We start from the raw sequence: 18339 nt of genomic DNA on the forward strand, positions 1-18339 counted from the left end.
TTGTGTGCTTTGGCAAAGGAAGCTGTGGAGGGACCCGCTTGAGCCTTTAAATTGCTCAGAATGAAATCAGGATTTAACATCGAGTTTAATCCTTTCTTTGCAGGGGATAGGGCAGAAGGGGCTGAGAACAAGACAAGCGACAGAGTGAACAAGAATAGGAGCAGCAACAGGAGCAGCTCCGCTGAGGGGCTGGCTTTGGATAACCGAATGAAGCAGCTCTCCCTTCAGTGCATGAAAATCAAAGAGGGAATATGCGCGGGCAGAAAAGCTGCCCAGATTGGCTGAGTCCTCCTTGTGCCCTGTCCTGGTTTAATGGGAGTATAAATATTTATACATGAACTTCTAAGTGTTTGAAGAACATTGTGCCAATAATATATGCCAAATCTTAAGCGTTTACTCTGAGAATTTGAAACTGCACTAAGAAGTCTAATGGATGTGGAGGGCTGAAGTTTTTATTCAGTAAATCCTTTGTAGGCCAGACAAGTTATCAAATGGTAAGCTGCGCCCCTATTTCACTGACTTTGTAAAATTGTTTTGTAGCAGCCTGGCTGAAGCAATAACTAGCAATGTTCCCGTGTAAATTCATGCCAGTAGGGGGTCTGAAATTCAAGCCAGACGTTTGCAGAGAGCAGTTTGGCTTCAGTTTTGTAGAATGAAATGCTCTTTAGATACAGCGGATCTCTTGAGTATCAGTGGCATATTCTTTAAACATCTGTATTTGTCTGTATTACGCTGAAGCTGTAGAGATATTTTGTGTACAGGAAAGCTGCATGTGTGGGTCTAAAAGCCTTCACTCTTCCTTTGGTGCTCACAGAAAGGATAAAGATCGGTCGTGCCCTGTAAAAACCGGCGTAAGAGCAGCGATGGGCCCTTTCTAGCCACCTTCCTGAGTCTGGCGGGGACTCTGAGGGTGATCCAGTGACCAAAAGAGTTGATTGGCCCCTCGCCCTCCCCCTCCCCTGCGAAGTGAAGTATTATTTTTCAGCACTTTAAGTGTTATTGCTCGGAAATGGGAGTGATGGATGTTTTCGGGACAGTTCCGACAAGGGGTTCATCCTTCAAATATGCATGAAGAAAAAAAAGAGTTGCCAGTGTAGATTGACGATGTGTTCTTAAATTGCTCCGTAGGTTGTACTGTGTGGGGTTTTATAACTGTTAAAAGGACTTGAGGTTTTAGTATGCCCTAGAGAAAGTGTTCAATAAAACTAGAAAGGGCACGGGCATGTTTTGCCAGCAGCTGTTAGGCAGTAGTAGTGTCTGGTAATTATGCTAATAAGTGGTAGTAAAAAATCCTAGGACTCTTCAGTTTTGGTGGCTAAGCATTTCTGAAAGCACCATTTTATCTAAAATGTCCGTTTCTATTGTTAATTTGATGGGAATTTTAGTATTGCCCAAAGTATTTTCTATTCTATGTTTTTGCAGTCCTGTTGTATTTTGTCCTTGCCACAGCTTGTGTATCTATTCTCCAAGTTAATGTAAAATTCTTCACACTACAGTAAACATTTTTGTTTTCCACATTTCATTTTGAGTTTGTGCAAGCTAAGTGTTTCTCAGCCAAATCCTTTCGCACAGCAAGCTTAGTCTTTAAAGGATGTGCAGAACCACAGGTAAAGAACCCCGTTTCCATAAAAATTCGATTCAACACATTGTAGCTGTTAAACTCACAGTGGCAGTGAATATGAGCATTTACATGGTCCAAAGACCATTGGCAGCATTTCCCAGCCCAATACGTGGTTAGGAAAAAGAAGACTGGTTCCAGCTTCTGCTGTGAGCATTGCTTGGGGAAAAGCTGGGACTGCCAGCGTTAAATATGAGATGAAAAGCAGAAGCACAGTGTCACACTATTAAATGTCTCACTTAAAATTTCATAACTAAGCTACTGTCCGCATTGAATACAGATAGAGAAACCAATGGAGGAACTTGAGGCTGAATATCTATTTTTGTACACCTGCCAGTCAACCTCTAATACACTTGAGGTTTTTTTCTAAGCCTCTTGCTATCAAATTTCCTCCTAGTGCCAGTTCTGACTGGAAACCCAAAGACCCTGCGCTTGTGTAATGAATAACCTTATGTTCAGCAGGATATGAGAATGTTGCATGTGCTGCCTTGTGTATGTCATGGTGGGGTTCAGTTCCCAGCAGATGAAAGCCACTGATCAGAAACGTGGCAGGGTGTGGGACCCAACAAACCCTTCCTGTTACACTGTGTTTCTCCAGTATTTGTTCAAAGATCTTGCTCCAGCCGCCTTCTTCAGCAACCCCAGTGCTCAGCAGGTAAATTACACTCGAATTGTGCAAGCAAGCAGGCACGACAGCGTGTCTAATAAATGAATGGAAAACTCATTTTATTTTAAACTCCATAAAAGGCATAATTATAAATATGACAAACTTAAATGAACATACATCACTGTGGAGTACAGGCAAACGAACAAGCTTTCTCTGGTTACTGTTTGCAGGAATTCTTGATGTATTCTGAAGTGTAATATGATGGTAGCCACCTTTATGGGTATAAAAATAAGCCTCTGGTGTATCAAAGTATACGTGATCAGTGAGAATGTATAAAGCAAAATTTAATCTAGGCCTTTTACTACTCTTTGGTATTATCACACAACTTCAATGTCATTTTTTTCACTAAGTGATAAAAACCCCTGTTGTATGTACACAAACTTAATTCTAAGCAGCTGCTTGTTCAAACACCTTATGGTTCACATGGTCAAGTGCATAAAAATTACTGTACAAATAGTTTCATGAAACTTGCATCAGGAAACTAGGACTGAACCTCAGACTTGGGACAGATGACATAGTACATGGATGAATGATATCAAGTTTCTAACTCTTGGTAAGTCTTTGAAAACTGATGGATTAGATTAATGAAGGACTAACCCCATTCCTTCCTAACAAAACAAACAGATGTGGGGGGGCATCTCACCCTGAGCTATAAACAGCAGCATATGGTGTTGTGTACGGAGCTCTAAGGTAGGATTTAAAAAAACAAAACAAAAAAAACTCAGAAAAGATGTTTCAGCACATACGCAAGGAGAACATCCAAACTTCTTAAAAGAGTATGTCCAGTTATCCCTCAGCACCAATGATATTATGATATTATTATATTATATATTAATTAAAAAATCCTTTCTTTATAGTAGCCTAAGTAAATCAAAGAAACGATAAATCCTCTTAAAGCCCCTTACAACAACTGGCTTTCGTTGTCATTTAGCTGCAGCTTAGACAGTTTACAACTGTACAGTATGTGACAACTTAGCAATACAGTCTGCTTGTTGGTCAATCAACTTTCTAAGGCTTTGTAGTTTAATGTTTAAAGGCTTTAAATGAATGTTTACAGGCAGAGAACACTTAATGGTCAAGAGTTGCATGAGTGGGAGTATAGTAACATGACCAATGTACCCTCATTACAATCTAAGCTGTTGTGCAGCTATTTCAATTTTTCCCCATGCAGGCCTTGCTCTTTTCTAGAAGTATTTTCTGTGCAGCATTTCCCAGCTTGACTCAATCTAATATTGTCATTACAGATCAAAAATGACAACTGATGTAGGGGAAAGAAGAGTTTAACTTACATCTTGAGCTGAGGCTGCACTAAAACTTAAGGAGCAGTTTAATCTCTGATTATTTTTCTAGATTTGCAGAAAAAAAAGTGATAAAGTATGCATTTGACAGAAAATATCAGAAGTAATCATGACTAATTTCCTAATAAAAATGGCAAAAAATAATATTGTGGAAGTGATTTGCCACAACCAGAACTGGCAGAGACCAAACGTTACAAGAATAGCTTGCTTGTGTATTTCTTTTGAGATGCTCCACATGAATGTTTTGTCCTACCTGTGAAAGGAAATGTATGGTGATGGGATTCTACCAACTCTGCAGGTACAGTATTCGAACAGGACTTGTCTTAAAAAGGACAGTGATACTGAACTTAAATCCTGTGGATTTATGGGCCTAAACCCAATCCCATGACTGTACTGTGTATGTACAAACTGTTACTGTGTCTGGATAGAGACAGCTTTGTCTAGTATTCCTTGCTTTTGCTTCAGTACAATATGGAAGCTGAGCCTTGCATGTGTATTTCATCCAACATAAGCTTTGGCACTAGCTTGTGCTTGGAGAGCGAAACAAAAAAGGGGAGGGGACAACTTCCTACAGAGCAGAAACAGACTACAAAAGAAAATCAGGTTTTACTGCAGACAAGATATGAGCTTGATCTCAAACAGCAGAGGACATGCAAAAACTTAGTTCTGGCATCTGCCTTTTATATAGTCAAGAATATATTATTTAGACTTCGTAACTACCTCTAACTTCATAGGTGTTAAAAGTAGATGCAATATATTCTGGTTTAGCCTGTGCTAAGATTTATATTTTCCTCTATAAATCTATGGTAAGTGAAATTTTAATTTTGTAGAGAGGAAGTAGTCCTTGGCACAACTGCCTACTCCCAAAAGCCAAGGATAACCAAAAAGGACTTGCTTTTTGCTCATCTTGTGCCCATACAATTCCCTATGTTGATTCATTGCAATAATCATCAGAATCTTCCCTGCAAAAGAAGGTAAGTCACACTGTGACAAACTTGTCACAAAGCCCAGACAGTCTTTGAGAAAAGTGCAGTCTAAAGACATGTTTTCAGTGTCCTTTGAAAGCTAGGCAGTTGTTAAAAAGCTGTCCAATGAAGGAGATGAAACAAAAAGGGACTTAATTTATGGAGAAGGTAAATAGCAGACTCCCAGGAAAGTGACTTGAGGCCACAGATATTTCTTGTTCTCCTGTACTACGTGCTTGCTTTCCTAATGAACAAATCTTATTTTTTAGAGCACAGGTACTATTTAAGTAACATCTTTTTGGTCAAAAAACTGCCAGGTAAACCTGAATGGCAAAGAACTTCCTATGGCTGTTTTAAAAGTACCCTCTCCTCTTGTCACATAGAGTTTTTCCTGTCATTTGTTTAAAAAAAAGTTAACCTTTAAATCCTTTTCAGATATTTATATTTTTATATATATCTTACAGGCTAGAGATAGAGCAAATATAGTAGACTTTACTTTTTTTTTCCTCCCCTGGAGTAATTCCACTTCCACTATTTTCTTAGGAACTTGAACCTTATTTCTATTGATGGCATGGGTTAAGTGCTACCTTTTATTCATCAGTTTCAATTTAAAAATGACCCTTCCTATGCAGGCCAAGTATTTGGAAAGAAGTGCTTTATCCTTGTTATTTTTGTTAGGATGCTGATGGGAGGGAGTGAACTACCCCCTAGCACCAGTGAGACTACTTCAGTAGATACAGAGAATCTTACAGTGCACCTCCAGCTGAAAACATTTCACATCTAATAAGTGAATGGCATGCTCTGCTCTTTGTACACGACTATTGGTTAACTTTTGATTTTAGTGCTGACTGTGATCAGGCTAGGTTTTGCAGCTAGTAGGAAGAAAACCATACAGTACCTTGTGTTAGGATATGTATTAAAGTAATACTAATACAAAATAACAGCTCTTAAAGCACATGTCATATGGGTGAATCCATTGCTCCTCTTCTAGAAATAGCTGAAGCTGGAATCTTCCTTATCTTTTACTTCTATGTACACACTCTAGATAAGCTGAACATGTTAGAGGCAGCCTGGACAACATGCTCAGCAGTAGTAAGTTCACATTGAAATGTGAGAGCTACTTCAGTGCTGAAAACATTCAAGACATTCAGTACAAATAGCAATCAATACATATTTGGTCCTGAGGCTGAATAAGCAGAATGCACAATAACATTTTCCTAGATGTTTAGTTTTAAGAATGATATCCTAAACCCATAGGCCCTATATTTCAGGAGAAGTGAATTTCAGTGTTAATTTTTCTCTTACATAGACCCACTATATTTTGATTTGAAATGTAGAAAAATTCCAGTAAATTATGTCCTGCCAGTTCATTTGAACGTAAGCATTTTAGCCTGCTCACAGGCCTATTGAACAGTGCTCACTCTCATACCATAGCAGCAAAAACCACAGCTGTCTACCACAATTAATCAGCAAATGGGTGACTCCATGCTTTTGGCTATGACTTATGCATAAAATAAAATTGCGTTCTTTGTGTAGTAAGAGTTATTCACCTCTTCTCAGGCTGTAGGGCAGGACAAAACGACTTCTTTAAAGAGTAGTGCACAAGTCTGTCTCCTTACTGAAGCTGTGATACTTTAAGAGGAGTAGTACTGTTGAAATCTAAGAAAAAAGGACCCTCTTGTTGAGGCAAGAATGTGGTGGGGATAATGTTGTAAACTCCAGCAAGTATGTTTTCCACTTCCAAGTAGCAAAATCCACACCTATGATAAAAGAAGTGACCCGTTATAAGATCTGAAATGTTTCAGACTGCTAAGACTTCATTGAATGAACTACTATTACCTGTAGTCACCACTGCTCTTCTTCTGAAAGCCATAGGAACCAGGATCTCCTACTGTTGAGACTGTGACAAGTTCAAAGCCAACACTGTATTGCCTGCAAGTAAAGTGACATTTTAGTCATTTGGGTCACCAGGACTACCGTAAGGAGAGCAATTTTTGTTAAAAACAACTCTATAGTACAGCTGGAACACATCTAAAAGTTTTGTAACATTTGTGACAGAAATGCTAATGAAAATTACCACAACATGACTGCACAGTTTGGAGGAAGACACGCACATCCATTTCAGAGCTGTACTCCATGGAAAATTACTGCTAGTTTTGTCTCTGCACCAAAACAGCCTTCAAGTGGTTAAGCTTGTGGTGACATATTTCTGTGCTGAGTGGCATAGATCCCGGGCTGTGATCTGATCACTGTCAGAGGAATGGGAATGTTGGTCATCTCAGCAGAACTTCTCATGTTGCGTTACAACTTGGGACAATTTGTCTACTACATCTTAATACATGCAACAGGCACAGCTGGCCCTGTCATTCAAAGTGCCCAAGAACAAGCTAAAAATGCAGAAAATGCATACAGAAAAAGAAATGCTTCATTAGTGGAGCAGGACAGCCACACCTTCATAAAAACACATCTGTACTCATCTTCATTTCACAAGAGGAGTTTCCTCAAAAGGGGAGGAAAAAGATGTGCTGCTATTTCATAGTGTACAGCTTTGCAAAAAAAAAAAAAAAGACGAAAGAACCATCACAACACTTGACTGCACGTTAAGAGATACATTGCTAGTTAGAAGCTCCGTATGCTGGCATTTTGAGGTAGAGAATGAATTTTGCTGTAGGAATTTGACCTGCATAACCTCAGCAGTCAGAATACCAGTTATGAGAAAACATTATTTAAAAAAAAGCAAAACATACTGACACTACTTTGTGTGCAAATGGGGCTGTGAGGGTCAAAAGCTTTGAGCTACGTTTATAAGTTAAGCCTATTTTATGTTCTGCTTTCTCAAATCTCCCCTCCAACTCTCAGTCCTCTTAAGCCCTTCCAGGAACGGGATGCAGTAGTTGATACAGGTATATTCTACCAGAGCAACAGCTGAGTGCCCATAAACTTATAAATATCACTTGCAACACCAGGGAGAAGCTTTTAATGTGAAAGATACTCCACAGGGCACTGACATCCATTTTTTCCTCCTGATCTGCAGGTCGCAGAGTTAATGCACTTTCAGAGCTCAAGCTACTGCCCAGGCCATTATTTAAGAACCCCTTAAGTTAGTGTTTAGTATCCTGCATATTAGCTCTGCTATAAAAGAAAAGGAAGTATGATCATAACATAATTATATGAGGAAACAAGTCCTTTGTACCCTCTTCCCTACTCTGCGAGACCTAGCTCTGCTCAGACCCCAGAACTAAAACGAAAGAAGACTCCTGCTTTTCCTGTACATCAAGGATTTCCTTCGTAGCAAAAAATGGAAGTTTAAATTGCTACTGCTGGCGAAGCTAGAAACAAATAGTATTATTTATCTGAGCTGCCTCCTGGATCTCGTCTTCTGGGTTTTCAGGGCACTTCCCACCCGCTCCTTGGAAAATACTGACCACACTTGTCCACAGCACATGATACTCCCACTGTGTTGGTACATGCTTATTCTACAAACCTTGGTCCACGTAGTTCAATTAGTAATGGCCCACTCTTGTCCATCTGGAACTGATAAATGGGGTTATTTTTGTAGCTGTCTCTGAAGTTTCCACATCCTCCAGCACTGTGACCTTTCCATTGTCCATTAACCTAAGAAATGAGAAATACAGAAATGTTTATATCCTGAGGGTTTGTGTGTATAGAAAAGCAATATAAGACTAGAAAATCCTCTCAGTTCAGATGTCACTGATTGAAGGAATCTCTGTATTTTTATTTTTATTTTTTAAGTGTAAGTGAAATGCAGAATGTGTTAGCATTCAGAAAGTTTCACTGCAGTCCTCCACCTACCTCACTCAAAGCCTTCAATCCCTTGTAAAGGTAGGCTATTTCAGCTTACATTTAGTAACAGGACCCAGTGAATGTTTTTGACTATGAGCAATTGTATCTAAGGAAGAACCTGTATTCCCATCTATCCTGTATCTGCTTCAAGGTTTTTTGTTGTGTTTGGTTTGTCATGTTTTTGTTGTTGTTTCCCTCCTCTCCCAAAATCTCCTCTGTTGTACCAAATGAGAAGCAGAAACAGCGTAAGAGTGACAACATTGCTTGTGTTATAGCCTTTGCTTTGGAAATCACTCCTCCCACTACTAGTCCATTCACATCCATGCACTCTGAGAAACAGCACTGCAGGGACAAGAAAGGTATCCGTGAGGACAGATTCCAAAGGGACAAAGAAATACAAGAAAAAGCATGCTGCTCAGACGTGGAGAAAACAGGCCATCTGTTTGCGAGTTCCCCCTGCTAGTCATTAAAGTGAAAGCTTAGACTTGCAAGACATGCCAGGCATTCGCACAAATTTATGGCTGAGATACATTCCTTGGATGTTACTTCCCTCCCCTTTCCGTCAAACCAGCAGGGAACAAGATTTTTTTCTTGTGATTTAGTTTTTCTGCTCGCTGTCCAAAAACCAGCTCAGCTGGACTTTGCTCCAGGAGCCCCACTACAGCTAGGCTAGTGCCAGAGGTTGACCTCTCAATTTTAGTATGAGATATCTAACAGAGCTTCCTTTTGCTGGCAAACTGTGAATTAGTTATCTGCTTGTTTTTAACTGCGGTAACTACTAAACAAATAACAAGTAAGCATTAAAGAAAGGCAACTTGCTTTTTGCATGTAATCCTACAGATAGAACATGCTTTTTGGTTGAAGGCTAGACACAGCTTCAAATAATTAACAGGTTTCCACATACTTAATTCTCTCTTTAAACATGTTACAACATCAAACAGATGACCTGCCTCAAACAGCTGTGTCACCTTCAGTGTGTTTTTGCCTTCTTAAACCATTCTCCCAACTCAGTTTTTAAGAGCTAGAAGCGACAATTTTCTGCACTGAGTGTTCACATTGTTCCCAGGAATCTCTCGAGCCACCCACTATTCTCCCAAACAAGCTAGATTCAAGGGGCTGTTACAAAACACTGTCCAAACTTAAGAGCCTAGCTGCAAGATGGTATGGTGCCTTGGCTACATGAAGCAACATAATCCTCAACTTCAGGCACAAGCATCCTAGAAAATGGACCATTCCACTGTGGCTCAGCGTAGCCCCGTTTCTCTTTTCCTGAAGACATTGCTTCTTTGCACAGAAAACTTCTGTCTATATTAGGATTTCCCAGGGTACGTACAGATCAAGTAGAGAGATGAAAGTTAACAGCTGGTAATTTATTCTTTCTTGAGGATGAAATTGCTAATACCAGGTATAGCTCTGAAAATAAACATCATCCTGTGATCTCCTGTCTATATTTATACCTCAGCTGAACGCATAACTGCAGCTCATGTTAACATCTGAAATACTACCAGCAGCCGGCCCCCAAACCGCCTGGGCTTCTTGCTAGTTTTAGTCAAGTTTTTTGCTCTTGCCCCCGCTGCTCTACTCTTAGGGACCATTTCTATATGAAACGTACCATCCATATATCACCTCATTCCTATTTTGCAGTGCAACTGCTTATCCCAGTGATTAAAGACTTTCGAGATGCCTTAGCAAAATTGAAGACCAGTAAAGTATCATGATATTGCCATGCTAAGTCCATTTGTCACAGTCTTGGTATTGGTGCTTTTACTTTGCCATTGCTGATTTTGCCCCGTCATGCCAAGAATTTTTCAAGAAAACCATGCACTTCTAACAAAGGAAAACGAGTGACATTCTTGGCTGAGTTTTTACTCTACAGTAGCATTGGCACAATCTGATCTCCGCACAATAATTGCATATTAGGGTACAGGCTGTTACTCCAAAGGTATGCCTATTCTACAAAGGTTTTATAGTACTATCTGCACTGGTACAGCTGTAACACTACTACAAAGATGGAGTTTACGTACCAAATAGGATTTTTATGCCAATAAAAGTTAAGCAACTATTCTTACAGAGTGGTGTGAACAGAGTGAGTCAACCACCCAAGGCTTTTATGTTGGTACGAACAATACCTGAAGAGCAGCTTTGGCATGTTATATATAACAAAAGTACAGGATTGGTGTTACACTAGGTATGCTCAGATTACTTAGATTAAGCTTCAGTTGACCTCGCTAAGAAGTTTTGTTTGTGAGACAATAGCCTAAGCTGGCATTTCTGGGCATTAGTGTAAAAATGTATTTAGAAACCTTACATATCTCACACATGGAAAAGCCAAAACCAAATTATTATACAGCGACCCATAAAAGAAAATATTTCTTTACCCGTTTGGAAATGGTGTAAGGTGTAGGAATCTTGGAAAAGGTAAACTTGCACAAGGAATACACCTGTGTTGTAAAAGCAGAAGTTGGTTATGCATTCATCTGGCACTTTTCACATGAAATCATAACATATTAGAAAAGAAAAAAAAAGGAAAATTGCCTACACACACAGATCTTAGATAGTTGTTCACTTCACGTGCTTTGAAAAATCACCACCAAGGAGATGCAGCTTTAATACTTGGGTAAGAAGGATGGAGGTCACTGGAGCCCATCTCTACTCAGAAAAGATCTCAAGTAGTGGCTGACTGCCAAAGCAGGTGAGTCCTGTCCCTATCCCCCCAACTACATTGTACAGACACAATAGATTGTCTTAACTCCGGGGGAGAACATTATCGAGCACATTATTCAGTGGTTCTGCTCCATCATTCATAGCCTCCCTCAAAGTAACAATATCAACCCAAAAGCATTCTTGTTCATCAAATTAACAAATAAAGTACATTTTATGCTATAACTGCTTACATTACATTACATTTGAAGCCAACAGTACGTACCCTGATGGTGTAATGGATAGTGTTTTGTTTCTCGTACTGGGACACCACTAAGGTAAACGTATGGGTCCCCGGAGAGGTCAACTTTATCTTGGTCAGATAATGGGGGCTGTTGATCCGAATACCATCAATATATGGAGGAGGATCAGCTGAAAAGGAAAAGGACTTTTTGCACATCAAAAAAATTCCCCAGCTTGGTAAACTTCTTAGCCATTTTATAATCAGCGAATTTTACCCAGAAAGTCAGATTGTTGGTACTAAGGTCAGACTATATGCAGACTACAGTGCTCTCAAAAGAAAGCCTCAAGATTTGCTCATAAAGGACAAATAATATTAAGAACAACTATCATTTTCAGGAGAGGTACATCACATGTCAGGACAAATTCTGCACTTAAAAGTTCAGCTTAGATCCCATGACTTACAAGAAATACTTGCCCATCTCCTACCAATGTCTCTATCCAGAGGAGACCTACTGGGATTATGTTGAAGTTTAAAGAAAAGAATGAAGAATGTTTGAGTATTCTATACAAATAAATCTATGAAGCATCTTCTAGAGATGCTCCCTTCTCTATTGATAGGACAGTTCCAGTTGGTAAACGAGATTCTGCAACAATCTTAATGTCTTCAGGAGACAACAAAAAAGCAACAAAAAACCCACTATCTCCATCTTTTTCCCTCCCCCTTGGTATCATTGCACACGTACATGTAGTTGCATCCCAGTAGCAATGCAAATGCAGCATTTGTTATAAACATCCCAAACATTTTCTTTTACAATTACACAATACAGTTCGTTACTCAGTCTCTAATTGGTTATTTCCAGAGTTCTTTTAATTTTAGCGAAGCAAGAACAAACCTAGCCAATTACTTCAACAGACCCAGGATCAGGTCCTTTGTTCTACAAAGCAACATGGGAGAGGGGAAAGGATTAATATAAAACAATGAGAAGCTTAGGAATGGGAAAGCCCTGCCTCTGTGCCAAAGGATTAACCTGCTTTGTTCTGATCTCATTTCAACAGATGGCAAAAATAATACTGCAGCTTGACAAATTTATTTCCATGGAAAAGGGTTTTAAATGAGTTTGAGCTCGTGAGATTAAAAGTTTATAAAAGAGTTTGGGTAGCAAGAGAAAGCAGATGAATTATCCAGCTCTTGTTAATAGTCTTGCTGGAAGACTGTTTCAAGCACAACCGAACAGTTCCTTCACTGTACAAATACGTTTCGTTTGCCCACTTGAGAATGTTTTCAGTATAACATACATGCAAAAGCACTGCTACAAGAACCAGCAAAATCACAAGCATGTCTTGGGCAGTAAGGTGGAGCAAATTCTTTAACAAGATCAGCTCTTGCAACAAGTGGTGATTATTTGGTAAGGTCTCAGTGGATGCTTTCTGTTCAAAGAGCATTTGGATTTTAGGCAAACTGGTTGGCATAGTTAACTGAAACAAGACCAGAGAACACTATAACCCTTATCAGCCATTCCAGTAGGATAAATAAGAAAAAATGCACAGAAAATAATAATAAACAAGCACAAATTCCACTCTCTTTGTTCAGAAGAGTTTTAGAAGCTGCTCTCTGATTAACTCCTGCTATTACCTGTTGTGTGAACAGCTATCTGAACACAGCCCTAGTTCTGAAGGGGTTCCCTAACTGTAAAAGAAACAAACCAAATCCTGCTTATGATAGGATGCATTTTCACTGAATTAATTCAAGGAGGTCTTTTGTTGTTGTTGTTGTTTGTTTGTTTTTTAAAATGCCAAGACCTCTATGGTGACATAGAGAACAAATAAAACCATGGTGTTATCAGTTCTACCTTAAGGTTGCAGTCTACCTAGCCATTACCTTTACTTCCTGTGTCTCAGATCTGCTATTTGTCTTGAAATAAAACATGCATGGCTTTTCTGCAGCTACAACAAAGCTCCAAAAATCAATCCCCTTCTTCTTAGGGTAAGCAGAATCTGACCTATAATGACCAAGAGTAATGTAATGCTTGGATAAAATTAAACATCTAAATATTTTCTTAAACATTACATACCCGATGCAGCTGAACACTTCAAAATATTTTAGAGTATCTCATGAACTTACTTTAGATACTTTGCAAAGCCATGCTCACAGAACAGTTAACATTGATCATTTTCATTTAGGAGAAGCTGTAAACCAAAATCATTTCACCAATGTGGGAAATAACCATGCTATCTGATAAACAGAAGCAGTGTCTCTTTAAACATTAACTACTGCCACTGCAAAATAAACAGGTCAATAAAGAAAATGCTGTGGCAAAATCAAGTGTTAGCAGCACTATGGTAAAGTTCTAAATAGGGCTCAGCGCTTCTAATGCTTGCAGTTTGTTTTATTCCTTCAGTGTAGTCTATCAAAGATGGTCAAATGCTCAAACAACTATTTCAAAAGACTGACCTCTTAGAACGAGACATCCAGTTTTAAAACAAACTGTGCCTCTCTTTCCTACAAAATATTTTGCAAGAATTCATTTACTTTTAAACATCATCTTTTTGACAATCACAGTATACTAACCTGGATAGTAAACTTTTTTGCCATCAGTCTTGTATACAACCATTGTAATGAATTCCCGATTGTGTGCAAAGTCATCCTATAAAAACACAAATTAAGTAGAGATATATATTTCTGTGGAATGTAACTAACATTAAATCAAGTATAACATTCTCTCAAACCCTTCAATCATCACACGGTATGGTCTCATAGCTGTATTTACTGAAATACCTGACCAATTCCTTTTAAAACATCTGATATAAACTATGAACAATCTCACGGAAAAAAAGTTCAGGCCCTCAGGATTTAGAATTACTTCAGTACCCTTATGGTGTACTCTCTCAATTTTTTACTCTGGGTCCGTTTCAACAATCTTGTATGCAGGTATCTATACCCACTGAATTTAAAATCTATATATATATACACACACATGCACACATACCTGAACGTGAAAATATAAGCTCATACCAGAGACAGCAGTATCGAAAAATTTACAGAAGACATCATAGAATTCAATCTAGAAAGAACTTGGCACCTTATCTGTGATGTGTCTGCTAAGCAGCACCCAGACTGCAGCACCACCTTGTGGACAGTGGACCTCCAGTTTGTACTGAGGATTATTAGCCAGGCTGTAAGCATCCTTCACTGGACCTTGTTTTGCATCCCAAGTACTAGAAGCAATGCAGACACTTCGTTAGATCAGTAGGATATTGATTTGCATTTTGAAAACCAACTGAAAATCCTACATGCATACAGAGCTATCTATTATCAGTAAGAAAATTACCAAAGGCTAATTTTCTACTGGTATCTACAACTACTGTATTCGTAATTGCCATGTCAGAAGCTTTATCTTATATTTGTTTTTATAAATGACTTTGCTACTATACAAGCATGGTTATCAGCAATGCTAAATGCAAACAGCTTGTTTGGTATGGTGACTGCAACCACACAAAGCACAGGAAAAGGTGAACAATTCATGGATTATGAGCTAGCCAAATATTGTCACTATTGCCAATTTTTTCCCCATCGTTTTTTATTCAGGTAAACTTTAAAATTAAAATTAATCTCTTTCATGTTTGGAAAGGTGCCTGCATGAAGTCTTAAATCCTTTAGGTACCCTGTTACAAAACCTGCCTCATGAACTGTCCAGACAAGAAAAATACGGTGGGGAAAAACACGAAGTATTGGCGACGATGCAAAACATGGCAAACTAGGAACAAAAATGGATGAAGCCATTCTTAAGTCCCGTTGACGCTCCCACCCTTTTTAACTGGGCAGCATGTGTGAATGGCTGGCTGCATTATCAGCTGAGCTTCAAATTATTACTATCATTCTGCCTCAGAGAATGGATGAGAGTAGCCCTGAGGAGAATATGGGGGTGTGGTACAGCATACTGGAGTGGGAAGAGAGAGGAACCCTCACTACCAGAAACTGAGGCATTTCTCCTCAAAATGGGTAACGGAAAGGCTGAATGTGCTGGGTACTAGGTGGGAGACAGGTATTGTGTTCAGAAAAATCAATGGCCAAGGAAGACAACAGACACAAGACAACTAACACTGGTGAAAAATAGAATTTGACCGTTCTGGTGTGAGTGAACACACCTTGTAAAGACAACAGGCACTGCACAAATGACTTGCAACTGTCCGGGAAAAACAATTTCAAATAAAAGCTAGGTTACTCAAGCATAGCCTAGTGACTGATTGAACAAACACGGAGTGCACAAAAATCTGATTTCTGTTCCCATACAGAGATAAAGGACTGAGGTCAGAAGCTGCTTACACAACCTTATGTCCACAGCATCATCATAAAGGTCACAGGAGTTGTAACAACATTACAGAAATGCTCCAAGCCTGAGTTCTGAGTTCAGAAATATAAAGGCAGGCTTGGGACTATGGTCAGAGTCCAAGCTCTTCAGCTTTAACTGGGAAGAATGGACGGAAGCAAACACCTCAAAACATTTTAATGCTATATTGACAAAAAATTTCTCTTGGACCAACCTGTGAATACACGTAGACTCTTTAAAAAGACTTGGGTTCCAACTCAAATAGACAACATCATAGTACTGGCACAGGTCCTCCCAGGCAATCCAGAAGATCCCTAAAAGGGACTGCTGTTACTGTTTGCTTACTAGACACCTTGCTTTTACTCTTTTTTTCAGAAGTCTCTTTCTAGGCAAATAATAGAGGTTATATAAACCCACATTTCTGTAAAAATAGTCATAATTTTGCATTGCCCATGTTCCTAAATTTAAACTTAATCCCCAAAACAAACAAGTTGAAACAAGAAAAGCAAAGAATAACTGCACATCTCCAAATTCTCAACCTGAAGCTGTCGGGACATTTTTCATTCTCAAGCTCTAATCAGGAACATGAGAAAATCTTTGTTGTAGCCAAAAAAAATACATCACTTATTGATTCTGAACTGCCTATTTCCTAAGTTTCTGAGAAAAAAAAAACAACATAGTCAAATAGGCTCCTCTAGTTCAGAGACCTAGTTTAGTAGCTCAGTAAAACATTCAATAAACTTGAGTATGTTTAAATGTATTTCTAAGGTACTTCATCCAATATCCATGGGATTGTTTTGGCACCCCCGATCTGCTTCGTCTTTACAATTCTCATGGATTTGTTTTAATTCTCTATAGCTTGCTTAATTACAACTCCAACCAACACCACCTGCAAACTGACAGATTCCTGATGGAAGTGAACTCTCAAAAAAGGTAACACCATCATAATGCAAGTCCCTGATACAGGCAGCTGCATATCTCGCAGCACTAAAAAAAACTATACAGAGAATAGCTGCACTTAGAAAACAAAAGCAGTATGTCAATACAGTCTGAAAAATTAGCTCCCTTAAAATGTATATAAAACTACATGAATACTTTTAACTATTAGATTCTACAGATACATAACTCCTTACTAAATGAATCACCAAGTAAATAATGAGCTAATCATTCATAAGTATCAGAAAAAACAGGACTGCTATTTTTTCTGTATTTCTTTCTACCTTTCTTCAGGGATAAACCACAAAGATCTACGTTATTTAATTATATAGCTACTTTTTATGCTTATTACCATTGTCTATTTTCTGAGCTGTTCTCGGATCAAAGTTCAAATATTTTTGTAAATCTGGGGTCCAATTTCTTGTGTCATTTTCACTGTATCTTCCCTTCCAACGTAAGTGGCTCCAGGGGTTTTTCAACTGAAGGAATCTAAGTCCCTAAAGAAATACAAAATAAAATTGCTGGATTCATCTTGTCAAGATACCTTTTTTAAATATATGAATACGGAATACAGACCAATATCTTAAGGAAATACATCATCATTAAGGCTTCTGGAATTTCCCAGTGAAGCTCAGACAAAATAAACTGTATAAGCCATTAGAACAAAAATCAGTAGATACCTATCTCAGACACAAATTTCAAGCAGGTATCTGATAAATCTTTCAGTTTCACTCGGTACCTTATATTCTCTTATATCCAAGACTGCATAGGCATGGGTTGGAACTAAACCCCATTTTTCTCCTTCCTCTTCAGACATCACACCTGTTGCTGTTGTGATAAGGACATCCCCCTTGTGAAATCTGTTCAAAAAGAGGTGAAAAATAACTTAAAATGTTACCAGTTGCAAACTCACTTTTGACAGACACTGCAATGGTATGTTTGTACACTATTTGTGTGACAATGCTTAAAAAAAAACAGAAATACATTTTTTGTAGTCAGAAATCACAGTGGAACTATTTTCTTACAGTATTTAAGTACAGGCTGCACGTAAAAAAAAAAATATTACTTTTGTTACAAACAAAAAAAATCATCATCTGTCAACCTGAAGTTCAATCTGTAGCACTTATTAAAGTGACTCTTCACAGATCTTCAGCTGAACACAAACATGGTTTCATCAACACTTAGCTAAATCACTACATAGAGTAAATCAACAACTCCACTGACCCCAGGATTTTGAGGTGGCTTTCCCAAACATGAAAGAAAAATTAATCCTTCTAGGCTTTTGCAAATATTTACGCTAAGGTTTTGTCTTATTCAGCACAGGCCTATAGGGTCTGAACATCAACAACTCAGTTCTGCAATTGTTTTGAATTGCAGTCATTAACTTCACAGCAAGCATGGCTGTGAAGACCTACTAACATGCTTTCTAGCACATGCTAAAAAAGCAAGTATGCATTCAGGGTTCCTATGTGGTTTACAGGGTCATTACACTACGGATTGTCAGTCTAGCACAGATCAACAACAACTGTGAAGCTATGATCTCATCCTAATTGCAGCCACATCTCCAAACTGCAATGCCAGAATATCTGAAAAGCTATTAGCAATTTAAGTGAGAGTTCCTAACCTACTGAAAAAGCACTGTAGAAAAATAGTCACGCACTCTCATCATGAATGGAGTTGTTTCAGTCAATAGAATATCCCCCTTTCACTGCTGTGAAATGCATAAGAAACTGGTTGCACAGAAAGTTTTGAAATAAATCAAAGTACCTGCTAGTTGATGTTTAATACAGCTGACAGCTGTATCTTGCACTAGAAGTAGAATTGTTACAGTAAGCCTGAA

At 38.6% G+C, this 18339-nt stretch overlaps 2 protein-coding genes across 5 annotated transcripts in view; one reads left to right on the forward strand and one right to left on the reverse strand.

The window, feature by feature from the left end:
- The window catches only part of SH3BP5 (SH3 domain binding protein 5), a 42208-nt gene extending 40686 nt beyond the window's left edge, over positions 1-1522 (forward strand). Inside the window, exon 9 of the mRNA XM_082752877.1 lies at positions 104-1522. Coding sequence (XP_082609003.1) covers positions 104-285 — 182 coding nt within the window. The 3' untranslated portion in view covers positions 286-1522. The remainder of the gene's footprint in view (positions 1-103) is intronic.
- Positions 1523-1671: 149 nt separating this feature from the next.
- Positions 1672-18339, reverse strand: part of CAPN7 (calpain 7) — a 31682-nt gene continuing 15014 nt past the window's right edge. For 2 of the 4 annotated variants that reach the window (XM_082752874.1, XM_082752876.1), the window contains 10 exons: positions 17239-17359; positions 16852-16996; positions 15778-15877; positions 14316-14451; positions 13805-13880; positions 11279-11424; positions 10731-10793; positions 8033-8163; positions 6388-6480; positions 1672-6308 (listed from right to left, as the gene is read on the reverse strand). In XM_082752874.1, coding sequence (XP_082609000.1) covers positions 6164-6308; positions 6388-6480; positions 8033-8163; positions 10731-10793; positions 11279-11424; positions 13805-13880; positions 14316-14451; positions 15778-15877; positions 16852-16996; positions 17239-17359 — 1156 coding nt within the window. In that variant the 3' untranslated portion in view covers positions 1672-6163. The other 2 variants (XR_014316867.1, XM_082752875.1) reach the window with 2 other exon arrangements.

This window comes from Aythya marila, assembly GCF_965140915.1.
Source record: "Aythya marila genome assembly, chromosome: 2".
NCBI lineage: Eukaryota > Metazoa > Chordata > Aves > Anseriformes > Anatidae > Aythya > Aythya marila.